Source organism: Chlorocebus sabaeus, chromosome 2, assembly GCF_047675955.1.
Source record: "Chlorocebus sabaeus isolate Y175 chromosome 2, mChlSab1.0.hap1, whole genome shotgun sequence".
NCBI classification, from domain to species: Eukaryota; Metazoa; Chordata; class Mammalia; order Primates; family Cercopithecidae; genus Chlorocebus; species Chlorocebus sabaeus.
The window spans coordinates 19,669,594-19,690,457 of record NC_132905.1 but is presented as its reverse complement, the minus strand read 5'-3'; the positions used below and the strand labels follow the sequence as shown (position 1 = coordinate 19,690,457).

Genomic DNA, 20,864 nt, shown 5'->3' with positions numbered 1-20,864 from the left:
CCTGCCCCTCAATCTAGTATCTGGCAGAAACTGCCACTTTCTTGTAGCCCTCATGGGTCACTTACCATCTTCTTGGGACTCCTCCTGCTCCTGGGGTAGGAAAACGAAAAGACTGTTTAAGGTCGTCTCTTTGGGCTCAGAGTTCTCCTGGACCACCAGAATTTCTCTCTAGAAATGGCTTAGTGTCTACTCTGCCTCAGAGGGACCTAGGAGATTTGCCTCAAAGTTGCAGTTGCACAAAATACTTGCGAGGGGATCTTATTGGACTGGGGTGGGAGTTAGTAAAGCCTTTGTCTGGAGGGAACGTCATGAACCCCAAAGCAGGAAAAAAGTAATTATTGAATCAGGCTCCAGAGCAAGAATCAGGTTTCAGATAACGAAACAGAAGCCCAAGGAGGAATGGGGACTTGCTCCAGGTCACTCAGTTAATGACAGACAGATGTCCCCTGGTTTGGAATCTCCCCTTTTGGAGCAGCCAGTCCTGACAGCAGCCGTAGCTGGGGGGAAACCTAGAATGCTAATCCTGAGGTCTGGGTTTGAAGCCCTTTACTGCCTTGATTGCCAGTTTCCCTTTCCTGAAATAGGGGAAATGCATAAATATGAGGAGTTAATGAGATCATTGGATGTTAAACAACAGGTGCATGTTAGCATGTTCCTGGAAAATGGCAGCGTCTTTCCTTCCTTCTTTGAGCCTCAGTTGCCCCATCTATAAGCCGCGTTTGACAAGCGGCTGGTACCCAGCCACTCCAGGTCCACAGCACGGAGCTCTGACAGCCAGGGGGCGACTGAACGCCAGCGTTGCGGGGAAGTGTCACACATGCGCGCTCCTAGGCGGAGCCCCGCCTCCCACGCCCCGGAACGTCACTTCCGGCGCGAGGGGCCGGGCCGGCCGGGCAGGGAGTGCGGGTCGGTTCTGTGCGCGCTGCCGGACGAGGCTCCCGCCGCCGATTGACCCGCGCTCCGCCCGTAGCCGGGCCGGTGAGTGCCCGCGAGCCCGTCCGTGTGCCGTGGGGGCTGAGGGACCCCTGAGAGGGAGGGATAACCGGAAGTGGGGACCAGAGAAGCGAGAGACCCCAGGAAATGGGGACACCTGGGGAGGGGGTGACAGCCGGAAGTGGGGGCCTCGGAAGGTTGTCCACGGGATGTGGGGTCTGGGGGCTCTAGGAGAGATGGCTTTCTGACCTCCTCTTGTTGAGAGGAAGGCGTGAAAAGGAAAGTGATGCTCCAGAAAGCGATGGGCTTCAGGTGGGGGAGATCTCTGGCTTCACCCTTACCAATGGTGTCTGTATCTCAGTCATATGTCCGCCTGTCAGCTCATTCACCAGCCCGTGACTGAGCCCTGCTGAGCGCTCGGCATTGCTGAGTCCCTGGAGAGTCAACATGAAGCTCCAGGTGGAGGGTAGAGATTAGAAGACCAGGGTGGGGCTAGATGCATCCTTGCTCTGCCTCACCGGGTGTGCCCCCTTGGGCGCATCGCTTAACCTATAGCCTCCGCTGATGTGTACAGACCACTGCCATGTGCCAGGCACTGGGGGTGGCAGTGGACATGGAAGACAAGCCCTCTGCCGTCGTGGAACTTACATTCTAGGGGACAGTCCTTTTTGTCTTTTGTAAAATGGGAACAGTAATAGCGCTCTCACCAAATACTGTGAAGATTAAATGAGGAAATGGGTAAAGGGCTTAGCAATGCTTGATACATGGTAAAATGCTCAAGTATGCATTCTCTTCATTCCACTATGATGTAAGCTTCATTAGGCGAGGAATTATATTTGCATTTGTGTTCCCAGTGCCTGTGAGCACAGTGCCTGACATACATGGTAGGTGATCAGTAATTATTTGATAAATGAGTGGGTGGTAAAACTGACTCTGGAGAGTTCTATGTAAACGCCAATGGCATTGGACTGTAATTTCTAAAAAAGAAATAGGAACCCAGTTCTGTGGAAAACTGGAGGGAATCACCCTCAGGGAGTTTGGGAAGGATTCACAAAGGAGGTGACATGGCAGCTGGGCCTTGAAGGCCATGAGCTGTCGAGTTAGGAACAAATTAGAAGAGGAAATTCCAGGCAGAGTGTATCAGAAGTGCACGAGTTGTTCCAAGGATGATGGCTCATAGTTTGTTTTGACTGGCATTTAATGTGCATCAAGATGGGATGAGATGGAAAATGAGGCTGGAGAGGGGCTTTGAGGTGAGGCTTGTACCTTGTGAACACTGTGGTTTGTCGCTCAGGTAGACACTAGATGGGACTGCAGGCATCTCTTGGTGGCTTCCATAAAAACAAAGCCATAGGTGTTCCATTCCTCACTTAGCATATCTCTGCCAACCAGACTAAAGTCATTCAACAAATATTTATGGAGTGCAGACTATGTGTCTAACACCACGTTAGGTGCTGGGTTTAAGGTGATGAACAAGACAAACTTGGATGTTGCTCACAAATTGCCAACAGACAATTGCAACAGGGTGGGAGAAGTGCGGGCCACCTAATCTGGCCTGAGGGTCAGCGAAGGCTACCTACTCCAGGCCACCAGCATCTCTCAGCTGGATTATTACAATAGCCTCTAAATGGTCTCTGCTTCGGTCCTCACCCCCTTAGAGTCCATTCCCAAGACAGCAGAGTGGTCCTTTAAAAAAAAAAAATATATATATATATATATATATTTTTTTTTTTTTTTTTACTTATTTGAGATGGAGTCGCGCTCTGTCGCCCAAGCTGGAGTGCAGTGATGTGATCTCAGCTCACTGCAACCTCTGCTTCCTGGTTTCAATCGATTATCATGCTTCAACCTCCCAAGTAGCTGGCACTACAGGCCCGCACCACCATGCCTGGCTAATTTTTGTATTTTTAGTAGAGACAGGGTTTCACCATGTTGGCCAGGCTCGTCTGGAACTCCTAACCTCAGGTGATCCATCCACCTCAGCCTATCAAAGTGTTGGAATTATAGGCGTGAGCCACCACACACAGCCCGAGAAAAAAACTTAAAAATTAGCCAGTTGTGGTGGTGGTGTGCACCTATAGTCCCAGCTACCTGGGAGGCTGAGGCAGGAGGATTGCTTGAACTTAGGAGTTCGAGGCTGCAGAGAGCTATGATTGCGCCACTGCACTTTAGCCTGGGTGACACAGCAAGACCCTGTCTCTTAAAAAACAAAAAAGTACATGAGTTCGGGTCCTCTAAGAAGCAGACACTAGGATGAGATTAGACATGCTAGAAATTTAGAGGCAACCCTTGTGAAGGACAACACCTGGGAAGGGAGCTGGTGAAGTGAGGAAGAGCCACGGGCAGTGATGCAGATCAGCTCCTGTGAATGTTTGGGCAGCAAGTCTCCGACTGCAGGGCAGTCCCAACAAAGGTTTGGCCAGGCCCTCAAGCAAACACTGAGTCCCATGTCTCACTAAATCATTGGCTAGGAGCAGTGAGGCCACAGAAGGGCTGTGGAAAGTTGTGGCTTCCCCTGGATAGTGGATCTAGAGGGACAGCTACTGGAGGCCCTTTATCAATTGCGTTTTCCCAGCAGGAGATCTGACCGGCACATATGTTACATGGGTATGTGGTAAAAAATTCAAACAGTACAGTAAAAATCCTCTTTCTCATCTTAAATTTTCACTTGTCCAGTTCTGTTCCCTAGAGATAACCATTGGTAAGTTTCTTATTATCTCCCTCCTTATTATCTCCTTTTGTGTGCATTCACAAGTGTGTATATATAGTTTTAAAACGTGATTTTCTGTACACTATTCTGCAACTTGCTTTTTTAACATATCAATTCATAAACATCTGCCTAATTCCTTTTCATGATTGACTAGTACCCCATTCGTATGGTAATATTACTTAACCAGTCTCCCCTGATGGGCAGTTAAGGTGTTTCCAATCTTTTGTCATTATAATCAATACTTGTGAAGGCCATGTGCATACTGTGCACATATATACAAGTATATGTCCTAGAAATGGAATTGCTGACCCAAAGGGCATGTGGGTTTACATTCTGAAGATATTGACAACTGCCCTCCAAAGAGGCTGTCAATTTATACTCCCAGCAGCAGCAAACATATCAGAGTACGTTACTTTATCTTATTTTTGCCAATCTGAATCTCAGACTTTTTTGTTTGTTTGTTTTTTAAGACAGAGTCTTGCTCTGGCTGAGTGCAGTGGCGCCATCTCAGCTCACTGCAACCTCTACCTCCTGGGTTCAAGCAATTCTCCTGCCTCAGCCTCCCAAGTAGCTGAGATTACAGGTGCCCACCACACCCGTCTAATTTTTGTGTTTTTAGTAGAGACGGGATTTCACCATGTTGGCCAGGCTGGTTGCAAAGTCTTACCCCAGGCGATCCACCCACCCCGACCTCCTAAAGTGCTGGGATTACAGGTGTGAGCCACCACGCCTGGCCTCAGAGTTGTTTTAATTCACATTTATTTAATGATGAATAAGGTTGAGCACCTATTAATACATTTATAAGGAAGGCCCTGGTATTTATGAGGGAGTATATAGTCTGCTATAGCTGCTGGCTGCCTCCCTGGGGACTAACAGCAGCCAGACTGGGGTCAGACTTGCGTGTGTGGTTTAGATCCCCATCATTGCCCCCAGTTGAGAAACACTGCCCTGAGGTTACTTGGCTTTTACAGAAGTGTTCCTGTCCCCTACACTGGGCTGCCCTGGGATTTGAAATAAGCACTTGTTAACTTTGCTTAGGGCTTCTGTGTTGGCAGGGACCCTGTTAGCTAATGTCAGAAGAAAGTGACTCTCTGAGAACCAGCCCCTCTGTGGCCTCACTCTCTGAAAATGAGCTGCCACCACCACCTGAGCCTCCGGGCTACGTGTGCTCACTGACAGAAGAACTGGTCACGAAAGCCCGGGAAGAGCTGCAGGAAAAGCCGGAATGGAGACTTCGAGATGTGCAGGCCCTTCGTGACATGGTGCGGAAGGAGTACCCGAACCTGAGCACGTCCCTTGACGACGCCTTCCTGCTGCGCTTCCTCCGAGCCCGCAAGTTTGATTACGACCGGGCCCTGCAGCTCCTCATCAACTACCACAGCTGTAGGAGAAGCTGGCCCGAAGTCTTCAATAACTTGAAGCCATCAGCCTTAAAAGATGTCCTTGCTTCTGGGTTCCTCACCGTGCTGCCCCACACTGACCCCAGGGGCTGCCATGTCGTCTGCATCCGCCCAGGTATCTCCCTAGACTGTTGTGGGGCGGGTGTGTCCAGTCTTTGCAATGTGTCCATTCAGCACCCTGTCCTCCTTTCCAAGTCCCTTTTTTACCCCTCCTTTGTCACAGTCAAGGCTTTTTTGATTGCAGATAACAAAAACCTACTCAAACCAACTTCAGAAAAAAGGGAGGATTTAGTCGAAGGAGACAGGAGTACCTCCCAGAACCAGAGAACTGAAGGCGTGGCAGTTCTTACTAGGGCCTAGAACCAAGAACCAGACTGCCACCAGGAGCCAAGACAGCCATTCTCCCTGTCTCTGCCTGACAGTCTGTGTATCCTTCAGCCACATATTTCTGCCTTTTGCGTATCTTCTTCACACTTTTTTCTGTGTATGGCTGTCCCACTCCTGTGCACACAGTTAAATCTGGCACCCGCTCAGCTCTCAGGTTTGCCTGACCACCCAATTAAGTTCCTCAATGCAGATTCCAGATTTCTAGCGGGGAGCATCAGGTGGGGCCTAAGAACCTGCCCCTGGCCATAGGATACAAGCATGGCTGCCAGGGCCCGCCCTGAGCCCTCTTTGTGAATAGGTTGAGGTACAGGTATCAGTGCAAGGGTGTGGACTGGGCAGACACCTGGAAAGTGCCTCCTCTGTGCCTCCTCCAACCTTTCCTTCCTTTCCTCTATTTTGTGAAGCCACTGACACGATTCACTTTGGATTTGTTTTTTGATCTTCGCATTTCTTGGCAGTAATTAGGATACCTTACATTTCTTTGTCATGGCAGTTTACGAATGGGGGCTCTCTGCCACTAAAAGAGCATTTAGAAATACTCCCCAGCCAGGCGCAGCGGCTCATACCTGTAATCCCAGCACTTTGCAGGGGTGAGGGAGGAGAACTACTTGCGGCCAGGAGTTTGAGACCAGCCTGGGCAACATAGTGAGACTTTGTCTCTACAGAAAATTAAAAAAAAAGAAAAGAAAAGAAAAGAAAGAAAGAAATGCTCCCCAAAGAGCATTTCAACACAATGACCAGGGGCAGCCAGAACTCAAGATTTCTGATTCTTAGGCCTGTTCTCTTCCATGACACCAAAAGCATTATAAACTTTGGAATGTTCTACTCCATTCCTAGCCTCAACATTTTCCATCAGACCAAGCTGAGAGAAGAATGCAAAGTAAGGATGCAATGTTCTCCCTAAGCAAGCCAGGGAATGAGAACACACTAATAGCCCTCTTCTGCTCATTCATATAAACGCCCTCTTGAAGGGAAGTTTGATGGGGAGTGGACACCTCCATGCACTTTCCTCTGCCTTTACTCATTCCCCAAACTCTCCATTCTCTTCAGACTTTACTATGATGTACCAAGACCACTGTTAATGGCTTACCTGCTATTTTAGGTACTTGCCAAAATTAGTGTTTATTTTAAAAAAAGCAATGCAGTACAGATTTTAGGGCACCAAGAGACCTAGAAACCGGTCAGCAGGTTTTTCTGCTGCTCCTCTGTACTCAACTCATAAGAATATTACAACACAGTCAGATATTACAACACTGATTGCACCTTTGCTTGCACGGTTTCAACCCTTTGCTCGTGAGATGAATTTTTTCCCCATATGTCTGGAGCAGATCTGGACCCCTTTCCACCGACCCAGTGTTTTAGGAAGAGGCATACAGAGAAACGTTTCTTCTCAATTGGGTATCAGCTTTGCCTTTATTAAAGCTCTTTTGAGACATGTGATTGAAAGGGATGATATCCAGTTACATAGAGGCAGGGTTAATTGGCAGCAACGTTAAACAGCAAGCTGGCACAATTCGGGGACAAAGATCTTTCATGAGAATTTTGCATATATCAGGCCAGGTGCGGTGGCTCATGCCTGTAATCCCAGCACTTTGGGAGACTGAGGCAGGTGGATCATGAAGTCAGGAGTGCGAGACCAGCCTGGCCAACATGGTAAACCACCCCCCGCCTCCGCCACCCTGCCCGTCTCTACTAAAAATACAAAAAGCTGGGCGTGGTGGTACATGCCTGTAATCCTAACTGTCCCGGAGGCTGAGGCAGGAGAATCGCTTGAACCTGGGAGGCAGAGGTTGCAATGAGCCGAGATCATGCCACTGCACTCCAGCGTGGGTGACAGAGCAGGACTCCGTCAAAAAAATAAAAATGAAAAAGAATTTTGCACATATCACATATCCCGTTGTTGGCAAACGTGAGGTTTTATCTTTTAAGAAAGAGGCACGTAGATTTTGCTGGGATTTTCTTGAGAACAGTGGCTAACAGTAAAAAGTGGGCATTTTCATTTTTTTTTTTTTTCCCAAAGAGAGGAAAGAAATCATTAAATACACGGGGCATATTAGAAAAGTATCCACCGGCCGGGCGCGGTGGCTCAAGCCTGTAATCCCAGCACTTTGGGAGGTCAAGACGGGCGGATCACGAGGTCAGGAGATCGAGACCAGCCTGGCTAACATGGTGAAACCCCGTCTCTACTAAAAAAAAATACAAAAAAACTAGCCGGGCGAGGTGGCAGGCGCCTGTAGTCCCAGCTACTCGGGAGGCTGAGGCAGGAGAATGGCGTAAACCCGGGAGGCGGAGCTTGCAGTGAGCCGAGATCCGGCCACTGCACTCCAGCCTGGGCCACAGAGCCAGACTCAGACTCCCTCTCAAAAAAAAAAAAAAAAAAAAAAGAAAAGTATCCACCTTGGAAAGAGGAGGGGAACACAGCACTATGCTCCATCCTCACAGTACCCCTGTCAAGGTTGTGTATGAGTCAAGACTCAGCTTTTTTTTGAGACAGAGTCTCGCTCTGTTGCCCAAGTTGGAGTGCGGTGGCGCGATCTCGACTCACTGCAACCTCTGCCTCCTGGGTTTAAGTGATTCTTCTGCCTCAGCCACCCAAGTAGCTGAGACTACAGATGTGCACCACCATGCCTGGCTAATTTTTGTATTTTCAGTAGAGACAGGGTTTCACCATGTTGGCCAGCCTGGTCTTTTTTTTTTTTTTTTTTTTTGAGATGGAGTCTGGCTCTGTCGCCCAGGCTGGGATGCAGTGGCCGGATCTCAGCTCACTTCAAGCTCCGCCTCCCGGGTTTACGCCATTGTCCTGCCTCAGCCTCCCGAGTAGCTGGGACTACAGGCGCCCGCCACTTCGCCTGGCTAGTTTTTTTGTATTTTTTAGTAGAGATGGGGTTTCACTGTGTTAGCCAGGATGGTCTCGATCTCCTGACCTCATGATCTGCCCGTCTCGGCCTCCCAAAGTGCTGGGATTACAGGCTTGAGCCACTGTGCCTGGCCTGTATTTTCAGTAGAGACAGGGTTTCACCATGTTGGCCAGGCTGGTCTTGAACTCCTGACCTCAAATGATCCACCCGCCCTGGCCTCCCAAAGTGTTGGGATTACAGGCATGAGCCACCACATCTGGCCAAGACTCAGTCTTTGTGTGGCAAGTGACAGAAAGCCAACTCACATTGGCTGAAACAAACAAAAAAAACTCAGTTGTTCAGATAACTGAAGTCCAGCCGTATTTCCATTCAGGGGCCCAAACTCTGGCACTGGAAAGCTGTCCCCACCACTGCTGTCCTCAACAGGGGCTTCATTCCCAGGCCAGCTCTCTTGCCTCATGGGGCCTGTGAATCTCAGACTCACCGCCTCAAAACTACAAGAGGGAAGAGAGATCTCTTTCCAAAGGGCCAGGGTCCTAGAATTGAGTCTCCTTGACTCTGCTTGACCTGGCTTGGATCACACACTGTGGCCAGAAGGATGTGCTGTCAGATTGGCCAATCACTGGCCAATCAGTCCCCAATCACTTGCTCACTTCTGGAGTCAGGAGTCAAGTCAGTTCTATCCAAACTGCATGGCTAGAGTGGAAGGAGGTGGTTCCATAAGGAAAATCAGGTTGGTGCTATGAAGACAAGGGGAGATACATGATGGCAGAAAGCACAGATGTCCATGAAGGTAGGCATTATCACCCTATTCTACTTATGAGGACATTAGGGCTTAGAGTGAGGTATTATAGTAACATGCCCAAAGTCACACAGTTAGTAACATTCAAACCTCAGGTGTGTCTGACTTCAGAGTGCATCTTTTTTTTGAGACAGGGTCTCACCCTGTCACCTAGGCTGGAGTACAGTGGCATGATCACTGCAGCCTCAATCTCCTGAGCTCAAGTGATCCTCCCACCTCAGGCTCCCAAGTAGTGGGTCTACAGCCACACCCCACCACACCTGGCTAATGTTTGTGTATTTTGTAGAGATTGGGTTTCACCATGTTGCCTGGGCTGGTCTTGAATTCCTGGGCTTAAGCAATCCTCCCACCTCGGCCTTCCAAAGTACTGGGATTACAGGCATGAGCCACCGTGCCCAGCCAGAGCTCATGCTTTTAACCTCAACACTCAATTGTATTTGCATCGCAAAATGTGCTGCTGTTTGGAGTTAAGAAACCAGCTGCTGCTTATTATTCCATTTACTAACCTAAATAGAGTCATGGCTACTAGAGTATCTTTCTTTTCCATTTTGAAACAACAGTGATAGGAGATAAATCTTTGATCCCTTATTTATATTAACTTCTGTAACATACTGTCAATCTCTTATGACCTTAGACAGATGGATACCGAGCAACTATCCAATTACCGAAAACATCCGAGCCATATACTTGACCTTAGAAAAACTCATTCAGTCTGAAGAAACCCAGGTGAATGGAATTGTAATTCTTGCAGACTACAAAGGAGTGAGTTTATCAAAAGCATCTCACTTTGGCCCTTTTATAGCCAAAAAGGTGATTGGCATCCTCCAGGTAAGACCCCTATCTATCCTGCCTGTTTCGTTGTGGCTTTGGCTTTCCCCAGGGCCTGTCCATTTACTGTGGGTCTCACATGATACACAAACTGCACATCCCACACCTGCAATCTGAAAAACACAAAAGCATTATGTGAAGAAATTTAAAAGTCCTATTTACCACTTGTTCTCATCAGTCTCTCAAGTACTCTCTGGAATAGGTACTTTAGGAAGGCAAGAATCCAAAAAACTAGGGAACTGCTTTTTGCCTTTTTTTGGTGTGGAAGGCAGAGGAAAAATTCTAACAAAACTGGCTGGGCGCAGTGGCTTACACCTGTAATCCCAACACTTTGGGAGGCTGAGGCAGGTGGATCACTTGAGGTCAGGAGTTTGAGACCAGCCTGGCCAACATGGTAAAACCCCGTCTCTACCAAAACTACAAAAATTACCTGGGCATGGTGGCAGGCAACTGTGATCCCAGCTACTTGGGAGGCTGAGGCAGGAGAATCACTTGAACCCAGGAGGCAGAGGTTGCAGTGAGCTGAGATTGCGCCATTGCATCCAGCATGGGCGAGAACAGCAAAACTCTGTCCCCAAAAAAATTTTTAAAAAACTCTAAGAAATTATGCTTCTGCGTAAGGTGCTGGAGCCCCTCCTGCCCTCTGTGGACCTGGGAGATATGGCACTCTGTTGGGCTGTATTTTGGTCAGATGCTTCACACCTCATGTTGTTTCAGAACATTCACTGGGGACTGTGGTGCTCCCTCCATATCTACACCGTGTTTCATGGCTTGTACAGTGCTTTACAGTCATCAGGGCCCATTCAGTCCCTCAACGAATCCTCTGAGATAGGCAAGGCAAGAACTATTTTTCCTTTTTGATAGATGGGGAAATGGAGACCTAGAGAAAATATAGCCTGTCACAGCTGTGACAGGTTTTGATTATTTGTTCAACACCCGCCACATGGGGTGTTGTCCTTTGTGAACTATGGGGCACCAGTGATATAGTAGCTCTTTTTACTGGATTCCACAAATGTTTCAGTCCCTGTGGTGCACCAGGTTTATTATTTAAATAAATCAGTTTACATTTGGACATTATCAAACATTTGGATTCTGGCTTTGAGCCAACCCTGGCTTTCCTTCGCTGGCACTGCTTTTGATGCCTCCTGCTGAATACCATGTAGATTCAAGTGCCAGGATCAAGAGTGTGGATCAGTGTTAGTACTGTAAGATCATCTGGAGAGGAGAAAAAATTAAGTAAGTTTGGGAAATGCTATATAGCATGTCCCTTTCAGTTTAAGAATGTCCAAATCTTAAACTGTAAGAATTTACATGTTAAAGGCTCTGAACAGGACTGCAGTTAAGGAAACCACTTGATTATGCTTAGTGGACTGCATTTCTCAAACTCATTTGCCTGCTGTGGGGCCCTGTTTTGTATAACCTCTAATATCCTGAGAAATATACTTTGGGCAACACTGATCTAGAAGGTCTGATGTTTGCCGGATCCGTCCCTGTAGACTCAGACTGTTTTCTGCTGTAAGAGCATCATCTCTTCGTATGTTTGCTTCTCTTTTTTTTTTTTGAGATGGAGTCTTGCTCTGTCATCCAGGCTGGAGTACGGTGGCACGATCTTGGCTCACTGCAACCTCTGCCTCCAGGGTTCAAGCAGTTCTCCAGTCTCAGCCTCCCAAGTAGCTGGGATTACAGGCGTGTGCCATCACACCCAGCTAATTTTTGTATTTTTAGTGGAGATGGGAGTTCACCATGTTGGCCAGGCTGGTCTCGAACTCCTGACCTCAAGTGATCCGCCCGCTTCGGCCTCCCAGAGTGCTGGGATTACAGGTGTGAGCCACCACGCCCAGCCTCCATTTGCCTCTCTTCTAACCCAGTTTTGGGTCCTAGGAAAGACTTTCCCTGAGGCCCATCTTCTAGTTAGGCCCCACGTGGACTGTCATTGAGGAGGCCATAAGGATCAGATCAGACTGATATTGGGGCTGAAAATGAAGATTTAACTCTGGGGAGGAAGGAGTGGAAAGATTCTCCAGATGTTCTAAACCCCTTTGCCTTTCCCATACAGGATGGTTTCCCCATTCGGATAAAAGCAGTCCATGTTGTGAATGAACCTCGAATATTTAAAGGCATTTTTGCCATCATAAAACCATTTCTAAAGGAGAAAATAGCAAACAGAGTAAGTGATGATCCTATTGACTTCAGATTTTTCTTTCCCTCCATTGATTTATTTGTGACATCTGGTACTTGTTTATTATTTTTGCCCTGTAACGACTCATTTGGAAAGTACAGAGTTACAGATAAAATAAATGAACAGTCCCTTTTGTGAGGGGAAGATGGAACAGTAAATTAATCAGAATTTAATATTTGCCAGTAGAGAGAGCAGAACCAGGATTTTTATCATAAGAGCCTCCCTGGGCAGTATAGCAAGACCCCATCTCTAAAAAAATTTTTAAAATTAGGTGTGTGTGCCCGGGCGGTGGCTCACGCCTATAGTCCCAGCACTTTGGGAGGCCAAGGTGGATGGATCACTTGAGGTCAGGAGTTCGAGACCAGCCTGGCCAACATGGTGAAACCCCGTCTCTACTAAATACAAAAAATTAGCCAGGCATGGTGGCACATGCCTGTAATTGCAGCTACTTGGGAGGCTGAGGTAGGAGAATCACTTGAATCCAGGAGGCGGAGGTTGCAGTGAGCTGAGATCATGCCACTGCACTCCAGCCTGGGCAACAGTGGGACTCTGTCTCAAAAAAAAAAAAAAAGAAATTAGGTGGGTGTGGTGGCACATGTCTGTAGTCTCCACTACTCAGGAGGCTGAGGTGGGAGGATTGCTTGAGCTCAGGAGTTCAAGGCTGCCATGGGCTTGAACAATGGGCTATGGTCTTGCCATTGTATTCCAGCCTGGGTAACAGAGTGGAGCACTGCCTCTAAAATAATTTTTTTTTAAGTTATGGTCATTAGAACTATGGGGTTTAAAAATGCTACTTAAGCCTTTCCATTTGCCTAATATGTTGTCCTGCTGTATAGTTTGTGGAGCAATTCAAGGTTTATAAGCTGTGTGAGTTTTTAGCTTACCTCTTACTGAAGAAGGGCTAAATGGCACTTTGAGTCTTCCTTTCTGACCCAGAGGAGCCACTTCCCTCTTTAGTCTTTCCCAGTCCCACTGATTGAAATGGGATGGGTGGTATTTTTCTCCTTCCCGAGGCCTAGGAAGATGACTGCAAAGACTGGGCCCTGAATTTTTCTTGCTTTTTCTTTTTTCTTTTTTTGAGACGGAGTCTTGCTCTGTCACCCAGGCTGGAGTGCAGTGGTGCGATCTCAGCTCACTGCAACCCCTGCCTCTGGGGTTCAAGCAGTTCTCCTGCCTCAGCCTCCTGCTGGGATTACAGGCATGCACCACCACGCACAGCTGTTTTTTGTATTTTTAGCAGAGACAGGCTTTTATATGTTGGCAAAGCTGGTCTCAAACTCCTGACCTCAGTTGATCCACCCGCCTTGGCCTCCCAAAGTGCTGGGATTACTGGCATAAGCCATCGCACTGGGCCCTTGCTTTTCCAAAGTAACATATATAGATAGAAAACCCCAAGGAGGTAAAGGAGGGAACTTGAAATCCAGCTCCAGATTCCTAGGCTGTTTCCCTGAAGATTTTGATTCATCAGCTCAGGAATCTGTGCTTTAAAATCCCCTTAGGAAATTGTGATGCACAGCTAGATTTACAAACCACTAACTTAGTGGCTTCCCTGCCTGGGTGTGAACCCATGTGGGTCCCTAAAGATTCTGTTTGGAACTTTTACCAAAGCAGCCTTTGGACAGATCTTTTACATCTGTGAAATGCCCTGATTTGGGGCCCATGATGTTCTTCCTTTGTTCCTTCATAGGTTCATTCATTCAGAAATACCTATTGATCAACTCTGTGTACAAGCATGTTCTAGATGAACAAAACAGACCAAAACCCCTGCCCCTAGGAAGATTATGTTCTAAAGGGAGCCACAGTGAATGCTATCTAGTATTAGAATGTGGTAAGTGCTACAGAGAAAAAGCAGAGAAAAGGATAGCATGTGTGAGGTGGGAAGGGTTGCGGTATTCAACTGAGTGGTTAGAGGTGGCAGCCTTAAGAAGCTGACATTTGAGCAAAGACTTGAGAGAGTGAGCCATCTAGGTATCTGGGAGGCCAGCAAGGACACCACCCTCACGTGGGAGAGCAGCTAGGCTGGCGTAGCTGGGTCAAGACTGGAGGGGCAGGTGGTGAGAGCACTCAGAGAAGTAATGAGGCCAGACTGTGATGGGCCTCAGAGTCTGAGGTGGGAGTGCTGGAAGGCTGTACATAGAGGCACGACTGTGATCTGAATTTCACTGAAAAGAACTTAGATTGCAGAGGGACAAGAGTGGGAGCAGGGAGACCAGATAGGAGGCCACTAGAGGAATCCAGGGAGAAGCAATGTGGCTGATGCCATTAGTGTGGTGGTGAGGCGGCTGGATCCTGGATACATTCTGAAGCTCCAGCCAGCAGGGCATATGGTATAAGGAAAAGATAATTAAGGATACTCCAGGCTTTCTGGGCTGAAAAAGTAAGCGTAGAGTTGCCATTAACCTTTCCTTTCTTCATTCAACAGATATTTGAGCACCTACCACGGAGGAAATTTCTGCATTCCTGATTAACCTAAGGACATGTGTGTTTTCATTTCATTCCCTTTTAGTTCTTCCTCCATGGGTCTGACTTGAACTCTCTCCACGCAAACCTTCCAAGAAGCATTCTCCCCAAGGAGTATGGGGGCACAGCTGGGGAGCTGGACACTGCCACCTGGAACGCAGTACTGCTAGCTTCAGAAGACGATTTTGTGCAAGAGTTCTGCCAACCTGTCCCTGCCTGTGACAGCATCCTGGGCCAGACGCTGCTGCCTGAGGGCCTGGCCTCAGATGCACAGTGTGACGACTCCTTGCGAGCTGCGAAGTCACAGCTGTACTCCTGCTACTAGCCCGTCCCCCAGGGTCACCATCTTTAATTCTTTTCCTTCTTTTCTTTGGAGAGGCACAAGGAGAATTTAAGGGGCCAAGGATTCAGTCTTGCTCCTTGTAATTAAACTGCAGGATGGAGGAACAGCCCATGAGATATGAGGGTGAGCCCATTTTGGGGTAAGCCTTTGGTTACTTGAATTACTCCATGGAAGACATGGAAAATGTCCCCACTGATTCTTAAACATTTGGAATCCCAGTCTGCAACTATTAATCTGGAGGCTGTATCTGTTTTGTTCTGCTTTTTGGTTGGGGGGTGGTGATCTGGTTCTTACACATCTTGGAAGCAAGAAAAATCAGGACCAGAGTCACTTTGATCCCACTTTTCCAGGAGAAAAACAACCTGTTTGGCCAGTGAGAACTACTTGTATGAAATAATTTGGCCAAACCTGCAGTGTGACCAAACGTGAGACTGGGAGTTTGTGTTTTTCACAGGAACCCTAAGTACAGACCTCTGCTGCTCATCAGGAAACTTACTGGAGATCAAGGCCCCAGCTGCTGTCACTGGATTTGGAAAGCACCTTAACTGAATCATGCAAGCATCAGGACATAAGCAGCACTTTGTGGTCAAATGTGGAAGCCGGAGACTTCAAAGCACCTCTGGGACCCATTGGTTGAAGCCTGCAATAGAAACTTAAGTTTTCCCAAATCCATAAAGCCTTAGCCCTGGTTCTCAATAGAATCATACAGGGACCTAGCAGGAAATGATTTTATTCAACCTAAAATGCTGGATTCCAGGCCCGTGTAGCTACAAGAATTCTGGCCTGGATCCCAGGTGTGCAACTATGGACAAGACATGGGCCTCTGTAGGCCTCAACCTTCTCTATAAAATAAGGCTGGATGAAATGTCAGCTAGGGCCGTTTTGGCTGCTGAGGCTATGGGATTTGGTTTAGTTACTGAATGTTAGATTTTCTGCTTAGAAAGATACCTAGATACAAGTGGTTGGATCCTGTTTTTGTTTGTGGTACACATGTCTTTCCAAGAGAGATGTGTCAGTAATTAGCTCTGCCTTTAAAGAAACTGTTATATGTATTCCTGGCACTCACTGACACCAATTTTCTTTCTATAGTGATGGTTAAATTTGGAAAATATGGCTTTTATGAGGCCAGAAAAGGGGACTAGGATCTTGTATGATGAATTCCTTCCATCCCTGAGACTGTTACTATATTGTAAACCTAGCTACAATGGTTAATTACTTGAGATTCTTAAATTCTGGTCTCTGGGCCGGGTGTGGTGGCTCACGCCTGTAATCCCAGTACTTTGGGAGGCCAAAGTGGGCGGATCACAAGGTCAGGAGTTCGAGACCAGCCTGGCCAAGATGGTGAAGCCCTATCTGTACTAAAACCACAAAAATTAGCTGGGCATGGTGACTGGTGCCTGTAGTCCCAGCTACTGGGGAGGCTGAGGCAGAAGAATCACCTGCACCACTGCACGCCAGCCTAGGTGACAGAGCAAGACTCCGCCTCAAAAAAAGAAAAATTTTTTTTTGGTCTCTGGAAATGAACACAAGTGCAGATTATTGCTGGGTCACTTCTGGCCCCCCTCCCCCCGCCCTCCCAGCCCCACTTGAGTTTCTCTCTTTGGTGTGGGTGAACCAGTCAGCCTGAATGTTCTGCATTTCAGCACTTTAGAACCTCCCTGCCAAGATTTTAGTCTTAGCCCAAACATCAAATTAGATGGTTCACATGATGGCTTTTGACCTATTTCCTTTCTAATATATTCCACATGATCATGGTGTTAAATAGTGAAAAGTACCGTGTGTTGTGTGTGCACCTTCTCCATGCATCTGTTAGACTAACCAGTCAAGGTGGACAGCTCAGTTAGGGAGAAAACAATACTCTGAAATTTGAAGGCCAGTCTGTTGTTACTTAGCTGTTCATCTCTATCGCCTTTTTAAATGTCTGGAGAAGTTGTTGTTGGAAATTACTTTACTTCATGAATACCAATTCTAGAGGAAGTTATTTTCACCATGGATAGTAACCCTGGATCCTCTAGGGTCCTGGCTGAGCTGGAAGTGCCAAAAAGCACTCCTGGCTGCTTCTAGTTCCATCTGACGATGATGTGACCAGCATTGCTGAAAAGGCCCAAGTAGGGCAAGTGGGATGGCTAAAGGAGGGGGTTCAGAACCTGGTGGCCTGGATGGGATAATTGGGTGGAGGCTTTCTTAGGTCCCAAGAAGGAAGACAGATAAACAAAACAAAAACTAGGTAAAGAGGAATGAATCACTCAGCCCTGATCTTTCAATTTTACACTGCATTCCTGGCCAGTGGCATTTGTTTTAATGTAGGCATGGCCAAAGCTCACCTAGAGAATTATCTCGAAGACCAGAAGTGATTTGGAGAGGCCTATTTCTTAGGTTTTTCCAGTTGGACAAGGAAGGAGTGGTTTCACTCAGCTTCTAGGAGTTGGAGCCTACGTTTTATCTGCCTCCGAGAACTGCTTGCTTTGTTCTGGCTCCAAAGAGATATCAAATAGTTTTGACACCTCAGGAAGCTTGAACCACGCTATAAAACCACTTCCCTGAGTGAAAATCAAGGTGTTCTCCTTGTGGCTTCAGCAGGGTGTTTGCGTCACATTGTCTCAGCAGGGTGGGGAATAACCAGCTAGGGAGCACACTGGTGAGGCAAACACATGAACCTCAAGAACTGGGAGTATGTTCCTTCACGGAGACGTTCTGGCCCATTGCACAAACACTTGGAAATTAACTTTTCCCTAAATTCAAGGTAATGTGGTGTCGGAGGGAAATGGGACGGTAAATTAGGAGATGCAGGCTCCATCTTTACCTTACTACGTGCCCTTGGGTGAGCTGCTTAACATCCCTGAGTGATTCTGTGATAGAGATCTACACTCCAAACTTTATTCCTTATATTTAGTTGGCTTCACTGCCACAGAGACACTGTACTCTCTTTGTAGAAGCTTTTTTCCCCCCCTCAATTGGCTTGTTATTTAGGAAATTTAGATCTGAATGAATTGGTACCTAAAAGCTTCCAAATGTATCTATACATTTCAGAATATGGGAATTTTCTTCCTCTTCTTCCCCCATATCCCAACTTGGAATTCTGGAAAATTGTGCCTCTTCCCCTGTTCTGCCTTCATGGGGGAGAGACTGGATGAAATCTACAGAAACAGCCAAAAGTGCCACCCTGGCTTCATGTCTTGAGTTTCCAACTTGCTCTTGGCAAAGGTTGCTTTATTTTTTAAATTTTTTTCCTTGCATTTTCTTTTTTATTCTATTGCTGCTGCAAAAATTAAGGCAAAAGTAGCTTTAGATCTTTCATATTTCATCCTGGTTTCACAAGGAGTCACTTACTTAGGAGGTCTATAAGTCAGGTTACAAGGCCGGGCGGGGTGGCTCACACCTGTAATCCCAACACTTTGGGAGGCCGAGGCGGGTGGATCACCTGAAGTCAGGAGTTTGAGACCAGCCTGGCCAACATGGTAAAACCCCGTCTCTACTAAAAATACAAAAAATCAGCTGGGCATGGTGGCGGGCGCCTGTAATCCCAGCTACTTGGGAGGCAGAGGCAAGAGAATCACTTAAACCCAGGTGGCGGAGGTTGCAGTGATCCAAGATCGCGCCACTGCACTCCAGCCTGGGTGACAAGTGAAACTCCATCTCAAAAAAAAATAAAAGTAAAAATTTTTAAATCAGGTTACAAAACACAATTTTTCCAGAAATATGACAGTAAGAGGCATTTCTCTAAATACTATTTGACTCTCAGATCATGGGATTTTTTTTCATTTGGGTAGCAAAAGCTAGAGTACTGCTGTGGTGATTATAATACCTTTTAAAAGTTTTACCATTTTAAAGTTGCCAACGTTTAAGGTTTTCCTTTGAAGCCTCCTTTAATTTAGGGAGTAAAATGTTAGCTAAACCAATTATATACTATATACTGTATCTCCTGTGGCCATGAGAGGTGTGGAGATACCGAACAGAAACATGTCTACTGTTCAGGAAAGATGTCGGTTCTGGTAACACCTCTCCGTATTGGGATCTGTTAATTTTGTAAATCTAAATTCTTCTGCTCTTCGCCAGGTGTGGTAGCTCATGCCCTGTAATCCCAGAACTTTGGGAGGCTGAAGGGGGGGTGTATCATTTGAGGTCAGGAGTTTGAGACCAGCCTGGCCAACAGAGTGAAACCCCATCTCTACTATAAAGTACAAAAATTAGCTGGGTGTGGTGGTGCATTCCTGTAATCCCAGCTACTCGGGAGGCTGAGGCAGGAGAGTCGTTTGAACCTGGGAGGCAGCAGTTGCAGTAAGCCAAGATGGTGCCACCGCACTCCAGCCTGGGCGACAAAGCAATACTCTGTCTCAAATAAATAAATACATTCTTCTGTTCTTCTGACTTAAGAGAAATGGTTTGCTTAAAATGCTAGAACAAACATCAGAGCCAATAGGAGCTTGGTTCATGGGAAGGATCAATGTGATTTGTGGATGGAGATGATAGTGGTGAAACTCCTGCTTTATGAAGCTGTTTTTCTTTTCATCTCACTGGGCAGCAGGTTTAGTGAGGCAGTGAGATGCTGCTGCTGTGGATTCTTGTGGCTATGCCTCAGCTTCTTGGCCTATCAGGTAGGAACCTGTTACAAGTGAAATATCTGAAACCTCTCTGACCAAGAGCCTCTGATGGAATGGGAGGTGAGCTGATTTTCTGACCAGCTTGGGGCACCGTTTCAGCCACTGGTCACATTCCTTGCTTCAAACTGAAATTCAGTTTGGCTTTGAGCATAGGGATACATGGTGGATTCATGTACTTCAGTGTTTGTTTTGACCAAAGTTTATTTTTCTAAGTGCATTTTCTAAGTCAAAGTGGTGAAAATAGGTAATTTTAGTATGCATGACTGGGTCTGAAACAATAAAAATCTCTGAAAAGTTAAATGTGCGTGGGGTTCTTTTGTGATGATGACAGTTTGGATAAAGGTTCCAAGGTTCATTATTCACGGCCCGGGGAGACAGTCTCCCCTGCAGGTGAGGGAGGGAGGGGCACTGTGATAGGACAGTGCATTCTGTAGACGCGCCGGCTGCCTCTGAAGACCATACGCAGTTACACTGCTGCAGTAGGTACAGGAGAATGCAGCTAGCTACACAGAGCAGTAGAGGTGATATACTGATATATAAATTTTCACATTCTTGAGGCCCAGTTATACTTCTTGGACTGGCCTTAAGTCTTTCCAGTGATAGCCAGCCATTCCCTGAATGTGCATGTGGGCTGGGCACACATATGCTAAAGACACTCATAAATAATCTCTTTTAACTTTCAGCTACCCTTAATGAAGTCGCGTTACTGTTCCTGTTGGGAAAATGTAGCTTGCCCAATGACACACAACTAGCCAAATACTAAGGATGGGATTCAAACCCAGGAAGTGTGACAAGCCCACTATTTTCTCCTGATGGCAGGAGACAAATAACCAGTCCCCAGATAGAAAAGAGAGAGAAGGTAGGACTCTTTCATAGAGTAAGAAAGTACCAGACATTGACTTTTTTCCTGGCTTCTTGAAAATACAAGCAGTGGTTGTTAACCTCTCTGAAACCCAAGCTGTAACTGAACATTTTATTCCAGAAGTAAACCCAGACTCCATGAGGGGTAACTGGATCATGGCTTGCCCAACTCTGGTCCCATGCTTGCTAAGCTGTTTCTATGTCCCCTGTTTGGTACTCTATGCCCCAGAGTAGACAAAAACTAGGTCTCCATGGTAGATCTGGTGACTTGATGAGTCAGTTGAGAAATACTCTAAAACAGGAGGTACACTTTTAATGATGCAACAGGTTAAGTACTTATATTGCAGCATAACCAGCCCTTCAAGTCAGCCTTCCAGAGGAAATTGTGGAACTTAAGTTCAGTCTGTTTTTCACGTATAGAAAAATGAAGCTAACTGTTAAAATCCTTTTCTCTCACAGCAGTCTTACGAGGCCCTTTGCTATGAGTCAGTATTTTCTTGAT

At 46.8% G+C, this 20,864-nt stretch overlaps 1 protein-coding gene across 4 annotated transcripts; it reads left to right on the top strand.

Moving 5' to 3' along the window:
* The first annotated feature begins 852 nt into the window (after positions 1-852).
* TTPAL (alpha tocopherol transfer protein like) lies at positions 853-19,801 on the top strand. 4 transcript variants are annotated; one of them, XM_008016579.3, is made up of 5 exons: positions 853-978; positions 4,699-5,158; positions 9,725-9,918; positions 11,975-12,085; positions 14,604-19,801. In XM_008016579.3, exons 2-5 carry the CDS (start codon positions 4,714-4,716, stop codon positions 14,880-14,882), a joined length of 1,029 nt encoding a protein of 342 aa, XP_008014770.2. In that variant the 5' UTR covers positions 853-978; positions 4,699-4,713; the 3' UTR covers positions 14,883-19,801. The 4 variants fall into 4 exon arrangements, with proteins under 4 accessions (XP_008014770.2, XP_008014792.2, XP_008014783.2 ...); XM_008016592.3 differs by having other exon boundaries at positions 864-2,186; XM_008016601.3 differs by lacking the exon at positions 11,975-12,085.
* Positions 19,802-20,864: the final 1,063 nt, after the last annotated feature.